General features: G+C 41.1%; 1 protein-coding gene across 4 annotated transcripts in view; it reads left to right on the plus strand.

Moving 5' to 3' along the window:
* CD44 (CD44 molecule (IN blood group)) overlaps window positions 1–23,457 on the plus strand; it is a 90,201-nt gene that overhangs the window by 48,828 nt on the left and 17,916 nt on the right. Inside the window, exons 5-13 of one of the 4 annotated variants that reach the window (XM_077777513.1) lie at window positions 490–720; window positions 8,919–9,044; window positions 11,540–11,653; window positions 12,124–12,240; window positions 15,095–15,223; window positions 16,559–16,687; window positions 19,777–19,878; window positions 21,631–21,720; window positions 22,604–22,810. In XM_077777513.1, coding sequence (XP_077633639.1) covers window positions 490–720; window positions 8,919–9,044; window positions 11,540–11,653; window positions 12,124–12,240; window positions 15,095–15,223; window positions 16,559–16,687; window positions 19,777–19,878; window positions 21,631–21,720; window positions 22,604–22,810 — 1,245 coding nt within the window. The remainder of the gene's footprint in view (window positions 1–489; window positions 721–8,918; window positions 9,045–11,539; window positions 11,654–12,123; window positions 12,241–15,094; window positions 15,224–16,558; window positions 16,688–19,776; window positions 19,879–21,630; window positions 21,721–22,603; window positions 22,811–23,457) is intronic. The other 3 variants (XM_077777514.1, XM_077777515.1, XM_077777516.1) reach the window with 3 other exon arrangements.

The following is a 23,457-nucleotide window of genomic DNA, read 5'->3' on the forward strand; positions in this document are numbered from 1 at the left end:
ACCTCTTTGCTCCTACTTCGAATCCTTTCGAGAAATAGATGGAATCAATAGCAGCAAATTTTACGTGTCACTGAGAAGGGGTGAGAGGAACCAGTGGGAGAATTATTATTTTTTGAGACTATGCTGAGGACTTTACCCTCGGTGTGTCATAACAGAAGGTAGTACTCTTCCCATTTGACAAATGACAGAACTGAAGCTCAGTACCAGCTCTGTCGAGAGGCACACAAAGCTGAAATACAAATATGGACACTTCCAAACACACCCACTTTCCCCTCCCCATTTCCAGGAGGTGTGGGTGGGCAGGGGAGGGTACCCTTCGTTAGTGCATCACCTACTCCCCCCACCCATCCAGATAGGTAGTTAAGTGTTGGTTTGCCTAATAACAAGGAAAAATAGCTTTGAAAGTCACGGTCTTGTGTGATAGTCCAGTCTTCCCTAAACTCAGAAACTGTCTGCATCAAATTCTGAGAGTGCTTCTCTCTCTCCCAGCTATTGTTAACCGTGACGGCACCCGCTATTCCCAGACGGGTGAATACAGAACTAACCCAGAAGACATCTTCCCCAGCAACCCCACTGACGATGACGTGAGCAGCGGCTCATCCAGTGAAAGAAGCACTTCAGGAGGCTACATTTTCCACACCCACCTTCCAACTGCATACCCGACCCAGGACCAAGGCAGTACAGGGGTGTCCAACAATCCAGAGAATACCGCCATTACCAGTAAGGAGAATGAATCACTGTGGCTTTCCGGTGGCAATTTGTTTGCAGAAATGTCTCTGATCTTCCTGAGGGACGGGCCCTCACTTGTGTGTTGATTTTCACCTGTCTCTAGAAGTTGGTGACCTCGTTTGGGGAGGTGGGCTATTATGGCTGTCAGTGCCCTGTATGCATTGACTGCTGCTACTGCCTACAATTTTTTTCCATCTACTCCTCTGTTTTGCTTACCTTGGGAGAAGAAGCGCCATATTGGAAGTGTTTTTAGAAGAATTTTTCTTGTTCTTTTGTCTCAGGGATATGGTGACAAGCGTGATACAGAAGCTAGTTTTACTTTTACATGTTTCTTTCTTGTTCTTACCCACCTCTGGATAAGATTGTTTTCGTAAAGTTGGGATCATAACGTATGCGTACCATTCCATCTGCTTTTTTCCACCGAACTTTACGTTTTTATGTTTTAACTTGATTTATGCTGTTTTATTGATGGTACGATATTCAGTCACACTCATCACCCATGATTTACTAAACAATCCCTCTGTTTTGGGTTTAAGGAAGCATATCTGAAGGAATTATCTGATCAAATTAAATCTGCTTGAAAGTTGTATATCCCAGCCTGTAGGGGAAGGCTGTTCATACTTGCTTGGTTATGTGGGTAATTCATTACTTTAGGACTGCAAGAGTGGAAATATGTAAACATTGCATTTGATTTCTTTGAGATTTTTTTTCTTGCCCTTTGTGCCCACTTTCACTGGAAAGTGTTTGCATCGCCCTCTTATCTCCCTCTTTGCCTCCCTCTTTGCTTTCTCCCTATGGTTTGTTTTAAAACAGGTTTGCAGATTGACTGCGTTCCTTCTGTGGAGGGTTACTCAAAATGAAACAGGGCATCTGCCTCTTGGGCGGCTTTCCCGGTATGGGGTGGATTTTCTTTCTTCCTGTCTGTGGCTCTGAAGGGCTGGAACTCTGGTCCTCAAAGAGCGTGGCAAAAGTTTACTGCTTTGTGAATGCTCAAGATAGGGCCCCTGTCTGTGCCTTGCCACCCAGAAGCCAGGGCAACCTTCAGAGCACTATGACTTAATGTAAGGTTACTTGCTTGACAGTGTTTGAAATTTCTGTGAGCAGCTTGCCGAGGGTGCGGAACAAATAGGCGTGAAGGCTGGTCATTCTCTGCAGATCCTTTGAAGCATTTCAGGGAGCACATGTGTTCAACCTGCCCATGCTTTCCCAGATTACTGGCTCTCTGAGGATTGTCACCTCACTGTCTATTGTCCCATGGAGAGCCCTTCTTGAGAGGAGCTTCTATAAACCAAGCAGGCAGTGCTGCTGGCTGCCTGCTACTTCTGGAGTGCCCTGCCTTGGTAAAGTAACCCTGACGAAGGTGCCTATCATCAGGGCATGCAATTTTGTCAGATGTCGGCAGGCATAACAATTAGTGGTCTCAGCAAGAGGCAAATCAAGTCTACTCTAAGGTACCATTTCCCACCAAGGAAGAAAATCATGACAAAATATATCTTTTAGGAACTAGATGAAATTAACATTCAATCCAGTATTAGCCTATGTAATATAGTGAGTATTTCATGTGTACTTTGGAAAGGCAACGGGGTCATTTTATGGACAGTCATTGCACATCTTTTAATTTTTTTTTTTACTGTTTATTTTTGAGAGAGATAGAGAGACAGAGTGAGCACAAGTGAGAGAGGGGCAGAGAAAGAGAGAGGGAGAGAGAGACTCCCTGTCGCAGAGCTCAAACCCATGAACTGGGAGATCACGACCTGAGTCGAAGTTGGATGCTCAATCAACTGAAACGCCCCGGCTCCCCCCACACCTTTTAAAGGATTGCACATTTTCTGCTCAAGTTAGTTAGTCAGCAAACATATTTTGAGGACCTACAATGTACCAAGTCTGTTCCAATGCTTGGGACCCAGTGGTGAATACCCTTGGAAAGTGATACCGAAGGAAGATAAGGATTAGTAAGCTACTAACCAATATTTACTAAATATTAACCAATATTTGAGGTCTCCTCTGGGCCAAATGCTGCTCTAGCTACTTAGGATCCAGAGTTGGACTGAGTTTTTTGGAGCCCATCTACTGTTCAGAAATCCAGAAGGAACGCTTTGAGACCTAACTACAACACAGGATTTGGGTTGAGAAGAGAAGTGTTCCTTCCTCTTTTCAGAGCACTTAGCTAAGTTTCTCTTAGTAGTTCAGTAAGAGAGAGACTCGTTTGTCCAACAGAGTGAGTCCAGGGCTAACCTGAGAGTCATTGAAGTGCTCTGGCATCCAGACAGGCCAGTGACAGCTCCAGATAAATCCATTCGTGCAAAGAAGGGCATCCAAGAAAACAACCAAGTAGCAACTTGAAAGCTGTCCGTGGTATATTAGAAAAAGCTACCAGTGGTAAGTTCCTGAATAGACCCCATTTTCTGAGCCCAGTGAGGAGATTCCAAAAGCTTTGTGACTTCGTGACTGTTGACCAAAAGGTAGAGCTTGGCGGGAGGGAGTGACAGCAAATCCTCCTTAATGGATACAGGAGGACCGATGTCCAGAGGAGGTCTGGCTGAGGACAGAGAAGCACATCTCTAGCTTGCCTGGCTCATTCCCTCCTTAAGTGTCCTTCGTGGGTGGCAGTAGGGAAAGCCAGTAAGAACAGCCGTCTGGGGAGATTTGGGGTTTCCAGCAGGTTTCTATTACAAATGTGATTTTGGGGAGAGCCTTCCTGGGGGCATGCTGTCAGCCTCTTTTCTATCGGTGATCTGGAACTCTCTGGAATCCAGAAACTTAAACCAATTCAGAAAGCAGCCTCCTACCTTGGGACACTTGATTTCCTTGTCTTCTGGGTGTCAAAGAAATAGATATATATTATATATATATATATAATATATATATTATATACACACATGTAAAAAATATATAATATATATTATACACGTGTATATATAATATATATCTATATACACATGTAAAAAACACCTTTTATTGGCCTGGCATGGCCCACATAGGGTGGGAAAATTGACGACTCTGCTGAATTCCTGTCAGGAAAATAGAAATATTCCTATTTCTATCTTGCACTTGTATTTTTACTTCCTCTTGGTCTCTTCTTGGTGTTCTATAGGGCAAGGGTGGCAAGAAGGTCTATAGCTTTAATAAGGTTTCTGAGGACAGAATGGGGTGCATGAGAATTTTCCAGGCAGATGCTCAGGCTTACCTGGTGAAATTGGCTCCTCATCTCTCTACTCTGTACTCTCTATTCTGTTCCAATGTGTCTTTGGTAGCACAGAGTACATTGCACAGGTTGTTGATGTTTGCTGTATACAGAGTCAAAGGTTTTCACCTGGAATTAATGGATTTCTTGGAATTAATACCTACTTCCAGTGGGTTCAATGATAGGTCACAAGGTATTCAGGAGCTACCTGAAATAATACCCAAACTTTTGAGAATGCGTATATGTCGGATCACTTTTTTGAGGACAGAAGTCATAACTTATATCAGATTTTCAAAAGGGTATATAACTCAAAATGGCTTTTAAAAATCTCGACTGGTTTAGATGTTTATCTTGATGATCTTTGCTCTTTGTCTTCTGTAGGGAAACATTCTATTTTTTATGTTTATTTATTTTTTGAGAGAGAGAGAGAGAGAGACAGAGTGTGAGTGGGGGAGGGGCAGAGAGAGGGAGACCCAGAATCTGAAGCAGGCTCCAGGCTCTGAGCTGTCAGCACAGAGCCCACCATGGGGCTCAAACTCACAAACCATGAGATTATGACCTGAGCCGAAATCAAGAGATGTTCAACCAACTGAGCAACCCAGGCACCCCTACAGGGAAACATTCTGGACTCAAGTCCCACTTGAGAGTCAAATGGAGAATTTCAAAATACAAAACATTACTGATTATCCTTTTTCTAATTAGAATAGAGTCCAGAATTTCTCTGACTTGGACAGTCTTGTTTCTTTTCTGGAAACACATTCTCAGTCAGAATTAAAAGTGACAGGAAGTGATAGATGGATACTCAGCAAAGCTTATCTGAGTTCAACATTTTGAACACACACCCTTTGCAAAGTTCCTGCTCAAGCATAAAGCATGACTTGAAGTTAATGAGTGTGGGCGGAACTTTGAAATGGCGGTTGTCACCATACACTACCAGCACAAAGTGATAGACCGAAAAGATACAAGAAAACATCTCTAAAGCCACTCCAAAAATAAATGAACAAAAGCAACTTGATGAAATGCTGCATCGAAGATCTTCAGTTCATGGCTGGGTCACCCCATCAAGTAAATATAAAGTCTCTTTTCCTTCATACAGGTTATTAAGTTCCTACTTGATTTTGCTCTGAGCCTGTGTTCAGAGGGTTTCGTTTGAAGAACGAGTAGCACTGACTTGATACCCGTACAGAATTTGCCTTTCTGATGTTGTTCTAAGATTCCAAGAGACATTAGGAGAATGGAAAGATAAAAGCAGCCCTCGATCTTTCTTTTCTAATCTTCACTCTGTAATAGATACAACTTTATATGTACATACAACTGAGTGTAAAGGTTTTGTAGAAAAATCTCACTAAATGGTATTTTCATAATTGATCCAGTTACTTCAGCTGTGCACTCAAACAGCCACGCAGCAGCTCAGGAGCAAAATAATTGGATGTGGTTCTGGTTGGGTAACTCACAGCCTAAGACTCAGGATCATGCAGCAGCAACAACAGGTAAACGGTTATGTCTTTTGTTTATCCATTGTCCTCAATGCCAGGTTTTTCAAGGTCAAGGAGAAAGGACATCCATTATCATGTAGAAATTTCCCACTGATGTCCCATCTCCCTCCTTCGGGAGAACAGGATCTGGTGCCATTTTATTTATTAGAGGGGCCTGTGCATCTGGGGACACAAGTGGATTCTCTTATATGTTCTATTTGTTTTCCTTAAGGCAACATGCACATAGAATCAATTATTTTTCCTTCAGAAGCTTCAGTTAGGAGATTCATGCAGAACATAGCCTCTTGAAAAGAAGTCTATTAGAAAGTGCATACTCCTACCTTCTGCTGATCTCATCATCACAATCAATGATAAGAAAGGGAAATGCTGATTTATGGATGGAAAATGTAGGCCCTGTGCACCGGTTTGGACATCTAAATCCTCAACTGTGAAGTGGAGGCAATGACTTGTTGCTTTCCGTCAGAATCTAGGCCTCTAACCAGTTTCCTGGACGTTTGACTATTAACTCCAAATCCTTCCAAAGTATTCTGAATTGAGAGCTTATGTGGGAAGAGATTCCAAGTCTCTAACAATGGGAGATGACAAGCATATCTTCCTTTATGAACTTTTATTGATGGACGATATGACCATATTTCAAAATAATTGGGCATTCTTTTTGCAGAAGGAGAGTAATAAAAATGGTCTTTAACCCTTGCTTAGCTTATAACACATTGAGTAAACCATATTTTTTATTTTGACAAATACTCATGTAAGGAAAATAGTGTTGATGTTATGTTGTGATTACATGTCATAGTGAATAAGGTAATGCTGGAGGGGACGTGGAGAATAAAGAATACACTGTTTTTAAATGTTGACAATGTTTATCTTCATAGAACAAACATTGTGACGGAAAAGGTCTTTCTTGTCAGTTCTTCATCTTGGGCCATTTCTGGGCTTTCTTGATAGCTGAAAAAAAGATATCTCATCACCTTACTTTTGTCTTTGGGGATTTAATAATGGTTTTAGCCTCTCTGCTTGAACTTTTTTTCAGCTTTTTATCCGAAGAATATGAAATATTCTTCTGGTGGACATTATGGTTGCAGAAATGGCAGTCTTGGGAAGTCTCAAACCAGGACTCTTATTTCTGATTTTATTAGTGAGATCATTGGTTCACTTTGTGCCTGCCTTTCCTGATTGATTACCTTCCTTTCAAAAACAGGCTCAAAATGTCACGTTCTGCTTTGCAAAATATAGTGTTGACATAGAAAGTGGCCATGGGCAAAATTGCTACAGGATCTGGACACTAAATGGAAAAAGGTGGAAAGTCATCTTTTTTCATCTTTCCCTTCATGTGGTATCCTTCTGTGTGTTGGGGATTGCGGGATTATGTATCTGGGCTTGCTGGTGGAAATATCATACCCTGAATTCATGGAGAATGATATTGTTTGGTGAAGATAGAGTGTGTTGAAGATGGTGGGCTAAGACTGGGGAGCTTGGTATCAGAATCATAGACTCAGATTTGGAGAGGATCTTCAATAGTTTCACCCAATCAACCCTTCTAATCATTTGATCTCCTACACAGTTTTCCTGCTAAGTGATCTTTCTGATGACGGGGAACACAATACTTTATGAAGAAGTTCATTGTTGGGTATTTCAGATTATAACCTTTTTAAAGCCAGCGTTTGGAAGAATAGTCATCCCCTGAAATTCTTGCCACTGGTCCTGGTGTGGCCTTTGGGGGAGCACAGACAAAAATTTAATCCCTCTGTGATGTTATAGTTTTTAAAAATTCAAAGACTGCTGTCATGCTGTCTTTGAGACCTCCCATTTGGCCTTTCTGACTCCACACAAGGCAGGGTCTGTCCAGAACAGTTTTTTCCTCTTTAAGATGAGGATCATTAACCGGATGATATTTAAGGTCTTTCCATTTCTGACATTCTATGACCTGCAGTATGGGCTTCTAAAATAAGTGGAACTTCTGTGCTTTTTCTATTTCTTCCCGCCATCTATATTACATATAGATGACTCTCTTGAGAAGTGAAAGAGGCAAAAGCATATTCAGTGCTGGTTCTTAGGAACTCATAATTAACCTTTCAACCATCAATTCAATTATGGTTACAACAGCTTTGATGAGCTCTAGTGGTACAACTCCCAAAACAGCAACCAAGAGGCGAGAAGCCCAGGATTGGCTTTCGTGGTGGTTTCAACCATCAGAGTCCAAGAACCATCTTCACACAACAACAGTAATGGCCGGTAATGAGCTATTATTATCTCATTTCATAAGATCTCTTGACAGTTTTCAATAGTTCATTGACCTCAGGGATACTATCTAAGTCTAAAGTCCATTCTGGTTTCACAAATGTTTTTGATGACTTTTGAAAGATCATGAGCTCTGAGATCCATGTTTGATTTTATAGCATTAATAGTCAGATTTCTTTTTTCTACTCTCTAGAATTAATACAGCCCCAGAGGAGGCTGATAAGAGCACTGTGAAAGGGGATCAGGTCTCTCTTGATGACAGAACTAAATGTTGGCCCTGAAAGATATTCTAACATGACAAAAGTCATTGAAGCTTCTTGACTTTCCATGAGAAAATAAAATAGCATAGCTAGAACTAGAAAAACATAGAAAATCTCCATCTGTGGAATGATTCTTGGGGTAGACACTGGCTGTAAGAAATGGCTGAAAGACAATCGGTTGCTCCAAAAGATAGCACAAATCTCATTCAAAATACAGGAAACCCCTTTTCAGTAAAAAGGCATCTTCTACAGTAACCAGTAAAAAGAGGCAGAGGGTTTCCATCTTCTTTCCAATGATGCAGCCCAAAGGGAAAACGTGAGAATTTCTCAAAACCTTGGCTCCAGTTCACTTTAGTCAACCCTTTTGGTGGACTAATAAATGCCAGGCATGATTTCCCTGTTAACGGATTCACTTTATTTTTCTGTATGCTGCAGTGCTGGTGGGAATGGTAATTCAGCTTTCATTCGCGTTCAGAGCTAGGGTGTTGTGATGCAGTACAAAGTCAAAACATGAACTAACCAATCATGAGTACAACTATGGGATTTTAAGAATGATTGACGTATGTTTAGATTACAAAATTTTTCTGAAGGTTGCTGAACCAAAAAAAAAAAAAAGAAGGATATGGGAAACGTTTCCAGTCTATTCTTGGCACCCTAGCTTTGATGGCATATGTTTAATTAATAAGTTAATAATCTGAAAGCCTGGAGGGGTGGGGGAGTGTTTACTGGCCTTTTTTTCTTTTGTGTCTTTGGTGGCATTATGTCCATATTTATTTTTTTCACTTCCTTAAAGATAACATTCAGTTGTAAAAGTCATAGCCGGTTGTTTTTCAATCTATGCATTAGCTTCAGAGACCAGGATGCAAGAATTTGGGGATACACAAGCTAGATGTCTCACTCTGCTCTTAAAATGTTGGGAATTCCATTATATGTTCTGTGCCTCATTTTCTCCCTCTGTCAAATGGGTTGTTTGGCATCCAGTCCAGCCACTAACATAAGTCACCATAACAGGTATGGATTCAAATATCATCTCAGCAGGCTGGGAACCAACCGAAGAAAACGAAGATGAAAGAGACAAACACCCCAGTTATTCTGGATCAGGCATTGATGATGATGAAGATTTTATCTCCAGTACCAGTAAGAATAATCAATTACAGTAGAACCATTTATGCAAGGCTTGATGATTAACCCGAGTGATGCCCAGGAGGGTCTATCTTGGAGAATCGTTAATGTGGAAAATGAGCATAAGCCCGTGATCACACTTTGGTTATACCTTGATAAGAGTATGAAGGAAGAAAAATGATTTCTTCTAATGGAAGCCCAAAGATATTGGGGGAAGCAATGGGGCAAATATCTTTCATAAAATTCCAAATGCCTTAGGTTCTTTCTGTTTTGTTTATTTATGTGGTTTGCTACAGCAGATTCTTCTTGAGCTTTGTCAGGGAATGACATAGTAAAACGTGACAACAGATATATATTGTGTACCTACTGGCTTGTTGCTGGGAACACAAAGATGAAAACAGCATTAACTATGGTTAATGGGAGCATTAGCATGTGATTGGGAGGTTACTGATTAAAAATTGCAGACGATTCTAAATTGAAGACTTAGACAGCCCTAGAAAGCCTTAAAAGTTGGGAACCAGCCTTCAAGACTTGTAATCAAAACTTGGTTGAAATCAAGGGAACAAACCTAGTTATAACATATGAATAGGGCACCAACAGGACTGAAAGACATTGAAGGGAAGGACAAATGTCAGCTGAGCTTTAACAAAACAACACCAACTGTTAAAAACAATCGTGTTTCAATAGCGAAACCACTGAATAATATCCACATTTGTGAGAGCTATAAAACTTTGTGAGAACAGAGATGGAACTTAAGCTGAATAACATCCTTAGGAAAAAAACAGGCAATGATCACTCATATTCCGCCAGGTGACTGGGTTCCCTAGACGTATCCGTATGATCTAAGTATTGCTGAACAGAGATGAGACTTCCGAACTTGACTCTATCACACAAGTCCTTAGAGAAAGTATACCTTTGCAGTGTGAAGCAGACTCTCCCAGGTCACTGAAGTCCTCTCTGTCTGTTGAAACCTGAAAGTACTACCCCAAGTGGGTAGCACCCAGGAAGGGAGGAGTCCAAACAATAGCTTGGATCCTGAGGCATCAGAGTATATGGGATTGAAGCCACAAATACTCAAGAGAAATAGAGAATACTCAAGAGAACTAGATGCTTTATATCTAAGCTTGTAAGTGGTGTATTCTTTACACCTCCCTAGAGCTTGGTCCATAAAACAAGGCAACCCTTTTTAATGACTTCAGAAAGAAAACCAAAAAACCAGTTTTATTTACTATTACACTGTATTGTGGGTTGAGGAAGTGGGCCCATCTTCCAGATGGGGCCATCAGTAAAGATGTGGACTTGATACTTCAGAAACTCAGCTTTCTTGGGTAGTGACCCAAACAGATCAATCTGAAAATAAACCGTGTGATCAAGCTCCTGGGGAAAACTCCCCTGGGTAGTTTTCATCTCAGTGGTTTATTTTCCAATTTCAGTTCCCTTTTCTGCTTGGTCCCTGTGCACACAATTCCACAGGATGCCTTCTTTCTTCCATAGGGCTGTGTCAGCTGCCACTTTTTCATGCTTATTGGGAATGCAGATAATTATTTGAAACCTGACCTGCTTAACTTGTGAAGTAGAACTGATAGCATTATAGTTCTGAAAAGAATTTTGTATCAGTTGAGCCTCAAAATTCAGTTTGAAAGAATTTGGGTGGATTTACAAATAATATTTTCACAAAAGCAATTGATCCCAATTTTGTCAGGATCCTTCTATCAGGTGCATCCCCTATGCCAGTATTGGGCTGCTGGTGGAAGGTTGCCTTTCTCTTCCGGGACGTGCTGTTAATGGTGGTTGGTTATCTATGGTGCTTTTCTACCGAATGTGTGAATCCTGTTTTTCCTTCATTGGCTGTGAATGGCTTGCTCATGAAATGCTTGGTCTTTGATGAGAATACCATAGGTGTTTGTAACTATTTGGAAATGGATAGCTGAATCATATGGCTGCCATAGGAGGATATTCTTTCTTAGAATCATCTGTAGGAAATCCATGCCTGCTGAAAGTGTTCCTTTCCCCGCCGAAACTACGAATGAAATAAAGTGATTATCACGGTATAATTTTTAGGTATCTCCCTCTTCAGCCTGAAGATCTACATGTAGCACCCTTGCCAGGGATACCAATTCCTTGGGCTTTCAAATGCACAGGGCCATTACAGACTGCATGGATGGGCAAAGCTCTGCTGTTTTTGGTGCTCCTCGGTGGAGGGCTGGTGTTTCCAAAACTGTCCTTCCTTCTGCTGCAGCTTCTTTGGCTGCTTTCTCCAGAAAAATCTCATGTTCTGACCCCAGCGTATTCTATGACGGAATGCAGAGGACACTGAGATGCTTAACAGTATGGCTGAATCAAGCTGAAGTCCTTCTCTGCTTTCCCTCCATTTCCACTCAACCATCTATACAGCCTGGTATAGATGATTCATTCACTGCATAGACTAAAGAAGGGAGACATGTGCAAAACAAGTGGTGAAGGCTCAAGACATAACATTTCCCTAATTGCTTCAATCATCATTATCACAGTTTCAACCACACCACGGCTTTTTAACCACCCAAAACAGAACCAGGATTGGACCCGGTGGAGCCCAGACGAATCGAATCCAGGAGTATTACTTCAGACAACTACAAGGATGACTGGTAATGGGTTATGCATACTTAATTAAGGATTTTTTTCCCCCTCAAAGTCTGTGATGCTGCAAAGGTCAATCATCAGGACACAGTGGGAAATTTAGTTAATATCTCATCACAGATTCCTAACTATCACGAGGATACTCAGATCGACCTAGGAGCCATTTATCAATCGTACCATCTGGGCTCAAGATGCTTTATGTTGCCTTATTATAAAAATGAATGCATTAAAATGGTTTATGGTGCTGCCCTTGACAAAGTAGTTGAAGTAGAATAACAGGTAATCATTAAGAAATTTCATGCCCATTAATTTTTCTCTTGGGAGAGATTGGTGGAGCCACTCAGCAGTTTTGGGCATAGATGCTCCGAGGTACTGTTTAGGCAGGGTACTATTAAATAGCATGCATTTTAATGGAAGAACAGAACATCAAAGGTTGGTTGATAAAAAGTCACAGTATATATAACCATCGTCACGGCAGATGTGGACAGAAGTGGCACCACTGCTAATGGAGAGAGCTGGACCCGCGAACCACACTCTACTCTCATTCACCATGAGCATCATGATGAAGAGGAGACCCAGCATTCTACAAGCACAAGTAAGGAGGATGGCGGTCAGCCATTCTGGTTTAGATGAGTTGGCGGAAGTCATTCTGAAGAATAGGAAAGACTTTTTTTTTTTAGACATTAGCCACATCTTCTATTTCTATGCAGTGATCTCGTTTATCCACAGAGCACGGAAAACTGCCAAATCTATACATAGGTTTTAGAAACTGGAAGAAGCATGCTAACTTGTTGCCCAGAAGGCCAAAATGTTGAAAAAGTTAAAAATGTTTTTAATGTATCTGAGATAGGTTTTGTGTGTGTGTGTGTGTGTGTATGTGTGTGTGTGTGTGTGTGTGTGTGTATTAGAGATTCCTAAGGGTTCCGTTTGGGTGATTTGCATGTGTTTATGGAAATGTGTGATGCAGAGTATATCTTTCGGTGCTGAGCAGTGGGATCCAGAAAGAAAGCTTGACCAGTGCATCGATCTTTGGAATCCTTATCATCTGTGAAGATCTTTGGTGAATCTGGTTTCTGTTGGTTTTTTTTACATTTTGTTCCTCACTGCACTATAGAAAGGCATCCCTGGTCCCCTTGGAGGAAAGGTCAGTAGCTCATATAGACTGTATTAGAATTTCCGTGACTGTTCTTTTTCTGTTATTAAGCCTGGAGTAACTTGAGGGAAAGCTTTGATGCTGCTATTTCTATGTATGTCCAAACATCTCAGGTTTTCCAAAACAATCTCAAGTACCACTACTGGTCTGTGAGGATAAGACAAAAAAAAATAGTAAGAAGTATATACTCTTCTTTCATCTCTCTCTATTGGAGACATGCCTATCATGTTTGGAATAAAAGAAACTTTAATTTAGGATAACAGCTTGTAGCATCGTTAAAACTGTGGTTCACTGTCATTAGTCTTAGATATTCTGAACACAAAAACATAAGAAACTACCACTTAGAAACCAAAGGGAAAATGCCATAGTCTGAGGGAGGCCTTCAGATGACAAAAGAAACATTTCAGACATCAACTAGGACATGGATTTTATGTCCTGGCCGTCGTACTGAGTATGCCCAACAGGCCTGCATCTCATTACTTATCCTAGTGGATTTTATTTTTGTGTGAGGATTACGGGCTGAGTTAACAAGAATCTTCCCATAGAAGACAGAAATGAGAAGCAGAAGTCTCTGGATTTGGAGTGGGATTCCATACCAATCCTCCTGGGAACCTAAGAGTATATCTTAGAATTTAAGACAGTTTGTACTTAAAAAGCAGAAAACTACTTAAGAGGCTTGGAATTAATGAGTCCATTGTTGAAAGGTGGTGATGGGGGGCAGGAGGGGACATCATGACTGGAGCATAGTTGAAAAACCAGACGGAACAGAACCTGACAGAGGGAAAGAGAAAGCAGTAACTACAATACCAGTGCCCTTATAGGTACTTGCAACCTAAAGAGATTCTGGATGGTGACTTCGGGGCTTTATTAAAGAACATTACAATTTCTAGAAGAGAGTCACCTTCTAGAAGAGAGTCAACCTTCATATTTTATGATGGAAATCCTACACTCTGCTAATCCATATGTTGAAGACAGGAGGGGTTACTGGGTATTTAAGTGATCATTATGTTTATAAAGATAGTGATAGAGTAGTGTGTGTGTGTGTGTGTGTGTGTGTGTGTGTATGCTCGCACGCACAGCATGCATGTTTGTGTGCATGTGCCCACAGGCATACATTTTTCTTCTTTCTTTTCTAAAAAGTTTTGAATGGGCAGTTTATGTTTGGGTTAATTTTCCCATTTTTTGTAATTACACCCCATGGTTTTTCTAACTTCATTATTCGTCAGGAGGTAGTTGATTTAGTCAGTGGGAGGTAAAACCGAAGATTTGGGGCATCTTCTTTCCTCCCTCTGGATAATCAGTTAACCCCAGAAATGTTATGGCCAATGCAAAGGTAAAACGAGGACACAAGTTTTATTTTTTAAAGGTTTTTCTTTTTATCAAATCACACATATCATTTTCTAAAATTATGAAATGCAGCCAGTCTTACCGGTTGCAAAATATACTTTGGCTTGGCAAGTTTATAGACTCTCATTTTCTTGATGAATTAAACATTTGCTATTAGTTGCTATACATGAAAATGACAGTGGCTTTCTGATTTTTCCCAAAGGCACCCTGATACATTTTATTCCATTCAATTTATTCTTTTTAAAACTGGACAATTACAACACTGAGAGGCTGGCATTTTTAGCCTGTCACACATCCCTATTGTTTACACAATGTCAAACACTGGCTAGAATAGTTTTCTTCCATTGACTTAATTTTGTTAAAAAGTAATTTTGACAATTTTAGAAGCCACATAGACATAACATCGTAACGTGCTGGTGCTGCAGCGTCCCAGTCATCGTCAACATCTATCTTGCTGGACAAATCCACTGCAGGTGCATTTCCAGGGCTTGTGACCGTGGGTTACGTGACCACCATTTAAGAAGTCTTCCCACTAGGTTGATCTTGTCCCCCGCTGGTGTATAATATATTCCTCCCCCCCAAATCACTGTAGCAAAGAGGTTAATCCTTTGAACACACAGTTAGTTCTCTCCAAGGCTATATGAGGCTGTGGACAACAGTAAATTAAGAGTCATACTGGGAATTCATGGACTGTGGTCTAGCCCTGACTTGGTGCCAGTCTGGCTATAGGATTTTGAGCAAGACTCCTTTGGGTCCTAGTTTTCCTATCTGAAAAATGGAAGGATTGGGCCACTGATTTCTAATACCCCTTTCAGAATATGAGTGGTCTCACTCCTTGCTGCTTCCCTTTTCTATCTTTTCTCCCATGTATATATGGCCTGAAAGTAGAAAGATACATGTTGGTTAGGAAACTGAACAATAAAGGCTCACAACTGACGTCTTCTCACAGCCCAGGAAATCGCTAGTAGTACAATGGAAGAAACAGCTACCCGGAAGGAGCCGTGGGTTGAGAACGGATGGCATGGGGGATATTCCCAATCACCAAAAGAAGACTCTCATTCAACAGCAGGGACAGCTGGTAATGGATTGTTTAATAAGCAGTCTTGGGTGGAAGCTTCCTTCTGGGTTCAATGTTGAGCACCAAGGACACAGAACAGAAAGACATTGAAGGAATTGTCACAAGATGTTAAGATTCTTTAATAAATTTTGATGTGGTCAACACAGAGCCAATCCTCAGATGCTCATAACAAATCACCAAAGGAGGAATGGATAGAGTGTACAAAGGAGACAGAGAATATGCCCCTTTTGTATATCACTTTCAGATCCAGTTTTGGGCATCCCCTAGTGAGATTGTAGCAGAGACTCTGATCTTCTCAAATACTCCCTTTTGTTTTGTATGGACAGCATGGCTTTATGAAATACTGGGCATGTTAGAAAGCCCTTGGTTAGAACCCCAGTGTTGGAAGAAATGGAACTAGAAGGTTTGGGAAAAATACCTCTCTGATGTCATTTAGCCCTTTTGTCATGTCTATCAGGAGCTTTCCCTTTGAAGTTATAGTGCTTTCTTCTTAGATTTACAAAAACCCACACCTTCGCTATTCCTGACTTGTGGGATCATGGAAATTGGACTCGAGTCCAGTCATCATGTCTAAGTGATGCCAGATAACTGGACGCTGCAGGCCCCTATGCATGACTCTTTGTGTGGCAGAAACATGGAAATGCCAGTGTGTGAAAGCCTCTGAATGTGAACTTGGCAGAGCTATGGATTCGGTGACTGGCCATGTGATGTGATGGTTGCTAAGGGGCTACTGTTGTACTCTTCTCTACCTATATGTCTCCACTGGCTCAGAATGAAGCAATAGCATGTGCTGAATTCTTATATGTCACTCGTGCCGGGAATCCCATCGTTAGGAGATAATGCTTCTAACGGATTCCATTCATGGTTTTGAGATGAATGGCATTTACTTTCATGTTTATCTTGTGGGAAGTTGTTACCTGATTCCTTCTCTAAATCACTACCAGCCTAATGTGCATTTCACTGGGACGTGGTCATCTCAGAATGACATCATGTGCTCAGACTTCCTCTGTTAGGGGATGGTGGCAACATGGCGTGTGGTTCAATAACTACTTCTTCATCCTCACTTGATGTCTATAAGTCATCCTGCACTCACTGCAGGAGTCATTAATGATTTTGTGTCCTCTAGTTCACCTGCTGACTGCTAGGTAAATGCACATGAACAAACTCATACCTGCTAAAACAATCTATGTTTACACAACTTCTTTGCCCTCTATACCAGGAAGATGGTTTCATTGTCTTGTCTAGAGAATAAAGTCTTTTAAAAAGTATCAGTGTATCCCTGGCCCGATGTCAACTAACACTTTGACAATTGCTTGAACTACATGGTCACAACAGCCCCAGCCCATGACAGCCATCCAGATCAAAGAATGACAACGCCAAGTCAAGAGGACAGCTCCTGGACGTATTTCTTCGACCCAATCTCACATCCGATGGGACGAGGTCATCAAACAGAAAGATGGATGGGTAATAGCCTCTGATCTTTTCTATATATTATCTTTTTGAAAGCCACCAAATGGCTATTTAACTAGAAATGTGCCCTTGGTTTTAGAACAGTGTACTTAATAACTTGAATTGGCTTCAAAGAGTAGTTTTTTTAGGTGGGAATGATATGTACATTCATCTGAATGGGAATTCCTGGGCTGAGACTGAAAAAATTCAGCCATAGGGGGTTAAAGATCCTAAGATGGTGAGAGTGGAGGTTATTTTCTCTGAAGAAGGAGCATTTGTTTCCCATTTCCTTTTAAGTGCAGGGTTCTAAAAAGACTGAAGTGATTGAATTCAGTGACTACTTTCATTATAGACCCAAAGATGTAACTTGTCTTTGGTAGAGAAATCTTACAGGTCAAAAACTGGTGAGTACTCAACTCAAAAATGTAACTAAAAAGCTCAGAAAACTTCCTTATTCAGTCATGCCACATTTAGAGAGAAATAGGGTACACAGTGACTTAGGCTTTAGACCACTCTTGGCTCTCAATAACTGTTTACAAATTTAATGAATGGGCAACTTGTAGACAGGAAGGAATCCCTGTTTTCTTAAATACCACTCTTACTTACCTATAAGCAATTAAAAACAGAAATGAGAGAGAGAAAGAGAAAGAGAGAGAGAGAGAGAAGGAGGGAGTAAAAAAGATACGAGTTTCAGTTCTGCAAGAATGGAAGATTGTGATTTTATTTGACCAATTTTTATATGCAAAAAGAATTCTTTCTTTACCAGAACTAATGACAGCTTTCCTGAGAGAATGTGCAGGACTTGGCTGCGGGTGGTGTCCCTCTTTTCTCAGTCCTTACTTAGCTGAAGATTCCATGTTCCTTACCGTACCCATAAGTTGAACTACTCAAGTTTTATTTTAATTATTCAATAAGATATCTTGATCACAAGAATGTAACATTCCGAAAAGAGAGATAGACAAAGAAACTCAATAGAGAAAAGTGAATTTTCGGTCCTACCATTGACTATATTATCTGGATCCAAACTGCCAAGGGCGTACATAACACAAACTATTGAAATGGGTACTAAAAACACAGTGATGAGGTCTCTTGATATTGAGTTGATCTAAATTATCTCCGAAATGAATCCCACAGTCTCTGTGGCTTCATTCCCTTAAAACACCCTATGCTGTACCCAAATATTAATGATCAGATATCTCTTAAGCTATAATTGTATTAAGTTTCTGCTAATGTGCAATTCATTATAGATACCCATTGATGCATGGGTCCACGCTCTTAAGGAACTTAAAACTTAGTGAAGGAAGGAAAACATTTATCATCAAAATATATCTAACAATACTAGACAATAAGCAATAGATGTCAGATGAATTTTGCCAACAATAAACCCAAAAATTCAGAGGACCTCCTAGAGAGTGTCTAAGAGAGGTGGATCAGATTGGTTTTTCAAAGATGGCAAAACATAGGGGCACCTGGGTGGCTTAGTTGGTTAAGCGTCCGACTTTTGCTTGGGTCATGATCTCGCAGTTCGTGGGTTCGAGCCCTGCATCGGGCTCTGTGCTGACTGCCAGCTCAGAGCCTGGAGCCTGTTTCAGAGTCTGTGTCTCCCTCTCTCTCTGACCCTCCCCTGCTCACGCTGTCTCTCTCTCTCCTAGAAAGAAGCTTTTGTGATTTAAAAAAAAAAAGTTGGCAAAACATGGATAGTCAGAGAAAGGAAGTCAGGGAGTTTTTCTTTTTTTTTAGGAAGGAGACTCAGGTAAGGAGAAGCATAAAGGAAGGGAAACCAAGGAATGAGTTTTTCAGAGTCACTGGGTCCATTTGTTATAATGGAAGATGAGTTGAATGGCTAGGCTGTGGCCACCGTGCTGAGTGGTTCAAGTTCTCCATGCAAACCCAACACACACACTTACACACATGGCTGCTGGAGGCTCGAGGGTGTCCACGGTGGAAACCCACGCCAGCAAAACAGCTTCAGAATCAATATTAAGTCTCCATACTGATGAACAGAAAGAAAGTCCATTAAATTAGACATGCGAAGGACAGTACAGTTGGCTTCAACCATAGAATGGTGCATTTCTGGGAGAATAGCCATTTGGGGTTTTAATTTGGGTTAGCTAGCCTTTCCTCTTTTTGGAGACCTGGGATAATACAGTTAGCCACATCTTGTCCTACAAAGATCTTGATTCTCTTTTCTTGTGTGTAAAGGCCGCAGTATAGATGTGAGGGCCCAGTATTCCAGTGTTTCCCACTGGAGTCATTGGGACCTGATCAAATCTCTCCGGAGGCAGCGGTGTGGGTGCACTTTGGGCGGGTGAGCCAGCAACACTGATGGTGCTTGTGGGTTGATTGGTGACTCTTTCACTGAGGACTTGCCGTTTCAGCAGCACTCTGATTTGTGACGATTACTAGATACAGGATATATCAATATGTCAGTGACATTTCTGTATCACTCAGCGTTGTACATGTTAAATTCCAAGGACACCTCATACTTGTGTTTATGGGGAGAATGATTCACTGACATCTGCTTCTTTTGTCTTGTGCCTGAATACTTCCTGTGGCCTTTCAGGAGGCAGTGTTTCATAATAATTTTATGTGTTATATGAACATTCACCTTGTGAAGCAAAAGAGGGCCAGAAGAGGGAAGAGAGCTGTAAAAAAAAAAAAAAAAAAGAAGCTTTTGTGCCAAGTGGGGGAGATGTGATAAAATGGGGTCTGAGCGAGGGCATTTTGTCTTTTCCCTATGATCCAGATCACATGCGTCTGTAAGGGGGGCAATGTGTATGGAATGGGACAGGTGACACATAGGCTATGTTGCTGCCTTTTTGCAAGGCTTGGGAGGCACGTCATGTGCTCATTTAGAGCCCTGCCAGGCCCAGCAAAAGCAAACAAAAGTTGTACTTTTTATACACTCAGCCTTTAAGGGAAGGCCAATTACTTCTTACGATACTCGTTTGAAGAAGCAGTAATTTGCTCCAGTTCTGCAGGCATGAATCAGTATGCACTTTTTTCCCTCTTGTCTGGGTTTGAATAGTTTGTCTATAGATCCTAAACCACCCTCAGGTAGTGGGTTAGTCAATCAAGCAATAACACTGATTTAATTCCTTCAGATACAGACTCCAGCCATAGTACCACACTTGGGCCTTCTGCAGAGCCACACACACCTTTGGTGGAAGACTTGGACAGGACAGGACCTCTTTCAATGGCGACTCGTAAGGATGTAACAGCCCCTTTATTGGCCGGTGCTCCTGCTTCAGCTCTTGCTCCCACTGGCCTGGACGCTGAGCTTGGCAGTCCAATGGTATAGATAGTGCTATGTGGCTTGGCCCGGCCCAGAGGATGAAAGGGACTTCGTTGCCGACTTTTTCCTGGCGGGTTCTTTAAATCTGATTTTTCCCTCATTCTTGGTGACTTCCGTACTCAATGGCTTTATCTTAAGGAAAATAAACTGGTGGTGGGATTCAGCTCCACTTGATTTTCTTTCTCTAAATAGTTACTTGAGTGAAACCCAAGACCACGGCTAAGACGGTGGTTTCTGTATATTTCAACCATCTCCTTATGGTTCCCATCCTTCCTCCAGTCAAAGCAGAAGAGGTGTAGGGCTGCTTTCATGGTTGTGAAAAGATAACTTTGGGGCCGGATAATCGTAGAGAGTAGGGAAATCACAGCAGGCCACAGAAGAGGGGCAAGGCATGTTGTTGACAATTAACAAAGGTGACCGGACCTGGGAACAGAAGAGGAATATTTGCCAATATCTCTTCCTATTGCTAACCATCTGGTAGAAGCAATGTTCAGCTCCTCAAGAGTCTTAATCTCCACTATATGGATAGGGCTATCCTAGAGATCTGCCTGAAATCATTCACAATTTCTTCACAGAATACAAAAGAAACCCAGAATCTAGAAATTCATTTCACTGCTTGCTACACATAATGGGTAGAGTCCTTCATGTGAGCCCTTCTAGGCAAAGGAAAACAGAAAGCGTGTGTTAATCACCAACAATGTGTGTAGTACAGTGTTAAGTATCAAAGGAGATGGAGATAAGCCTAAGAATGGTCTTGTGTTTCCACTTTATGTCCCTGCTGACTTGTATTCTGATATCGGGATTGGGATTTGGTGAATGTCTCTCTCCTGGTTTGTAACGTTTGCTTGGTGATGGACATGGCTTATGGTTGTGGTTTAGGGAATGCCTGCACCTGTAACTCAGAGGTCAGTACCTTTCATAGAAGAACACAAAAGAAATCAACTCAAAGCAATCCCAAGTGATTTCAGAGATGGGCAATGGTTCAACCTCAAATTGATATCTGTCAGTGAAGGTCCTGTGTTTGCCCAGGCAAGCGTGTGAGAATTTTAGTGGAGTGCAGTGATGAGAATCCCCACTCACACACAAGATCAAAACCTAATAGAGTGAAAATGGTAACTTTAATTTAATATTCTTTAGAAGCTACTGAAGTATTTCTTTGTGTACATTTGATCTGACTTACATGAGCAGGTTATTCTAGATTCTAGAGCTTCTCCCTTTGTTGTCATTAGAAGTAGACTACATGCTTCCATGATATTTATTTCCGTACAGTTGTACTTCTTGAGCTGCAGTTAGGTGCTCTTGATCATTTATGGGAGCATTGGAATTCAACCATTCCTTTTCCCCTGTCTCTGTGTTCTCTGGTTTTCCTGAGTGACGTGGGCCGGGATGTTCGAGGGTGGGCAAAGTCTTGATTCAGGCTTCACTTTGGCACTTTGTCTTTGTTGATTACATTGAAAAAAGAAGTGTTTAGGAGCCACTTAAGGACAAAACAGAGTCCTGTTATACATCCCTATCAGTCAGGAGAGAATGGTGTACGTGAACTATTGTATTCCTCCGCATCGACCCATGCAACCTTGCTATGGTTAGATCCTCCCTGTCAGCAGGTAACAGGATTTGTTTCATGGCTCCCAATTAATGCTGGACTCATCCCTCCTTGAAACAGAACAGAGTAATACTCAGAGCTTCTCTGCATCACATGGAGGCTGGGAAGAAGATAAAGACCATCCAATGACTTCTACTCCAATATCCAGCAGTAAGGATTGTAAAGCCCGGGTTGGCTCCAACTCTTGATACAAATCAATTGATTATGGATGTGTTTTCAGTGTCTTTGGTGGAAGCGTATCAGTTGGCTGCTGCTGTGCTGTTCCTTCTGATCAGAAGGTGTGGCTGGTGATGGTTCTTTGATTTTTCTGCTTTGTAGACCTCTTAGAAGCTATTGTATCTACACTGAGTGCAAACTCTATATCATAATCGTAAAGGTCAGGTTTCTTAAGCTGTAGAATTAGTGGTGTGGTTTTAAAATGACATCTTGCTTATATATGATTTGTAAATGGTATAAAGGTCTGAATTCTATCACTCTCTATTTCCCTTTCATTAATAATATTATTTTGCCATTCATCATCTGGACATAAATCCATGGTACTGGTGACTAAGAAGGAGTGCCCTTATGGCAACAGAAAGAATAATCAAAGCATCAGGTCTTTGGAACCTTGCATTTGCTATTCCATTTGCAGGCAGCATGATTTTACTTTTTAGTTCAGTGATGTGTTTTTTCCACTTCATCAAAGATGGGTCCAACTGAGCAAGAGCTCAAGATTATCTAGTGCCTGAATTGACATCAAGGTCACAGTTAGTTGTAGTGACATAAACCTGACTTTAATTAAATCCAGGCAGATACTGCAGTGAATGACTCTTCTGGGTATGGGGATCACCAAAATCGCCTCCATCGATGTCCAGGTGGTGCCAATTGCAAAATATTGCTTCTCTTCAACAGTATAAGGAAGTGCACTGTCTTTTGCTTCGTGAATAACAAGTGGAAAGCTTTTGTCGCATTTGCACCTTCTGAAGACAAGCACCCGATAGACGGGTGGTGGCCTTACAAATGTGGGTTTATCATTGATTCCGCCTCCACGCAGATAGGACTGATGGCAAAGGTGGAAGAAGAGGTGGACATCTTCCTGAAGACTCAGCTACTTCAGTGGGAGGTTTTACTTCTCCCTCCCCAGCCACAAGGGAACACAGGACCCTCATCCCAGTGACCTCTGCTAAGACGGGGGCTCCTGAAGTCACTGAAGTTAATATTGCTGGAGATTCCAACTCTAATGTTGATCGTTTCTTTTCAGGTAACTTGACCATTTGTTATCTGGCTTGATTTCTCTACAGAGAGAAACAACGTGTACTTGAAAACTATGGGGGACATTTTCTGTGTAGCCTGTGATTAGGCTGATTTGTGACATGGGCATGACTTTTATCACAGGTCATCATTCTAATGCAAATAACATTAGGTTTATTTTAGGTCAATAATGCTTTTATTTGTCAGTGCAATCTCCATTTATTTTTGTGACTTGGTTGTTATGGTAGAATTTCTTTCTTTGTTCTTAATCTTGTGATATACTAATTTGAACCATACGAAATCCATGTTTTTATAGGTCCTAGTAGTTAAATATTAGCAATTTCATTTGATTCAACTAAAATATGCTACCTGTTTAGTAAGGTTTTACCCGAAATGTGAATAATGCCATATGCTAATATCTTTGCTCTGAAATTATTATCTTTGCTGGTGATGGACTGGTGAATTTTCCTTTTGGTGAAGGGTGTGTAGCTAAATCTACTGATGATTTGCACCTCAAACTTTATGATTTAATCTACTAATTATGAATAGTCATGATTTCTCTTGTTGTAATGGCAAGAGGACTAAGGATGACTTACTCAATTAAGTTAGACACAGACCTGAAAGAAGAAGGAGACTTCTTTTTTCAAATAATGGTCT

Source organism: Crocuta crocuta, unplaced genomic scaffold, assembly GCF_008692635.1.
Source record: "Crocuta crocuta isolate KB4526 unplaced genomic scaffold, BGI_CrCroc_1.0 scaffold384, whole genome shotgun sequence".
NCBI lineage: Eukaryota > Metazoa > Chordata > Mammalia > Carnivora > Hyaenidae > Crocuta > Crocuta crocuta.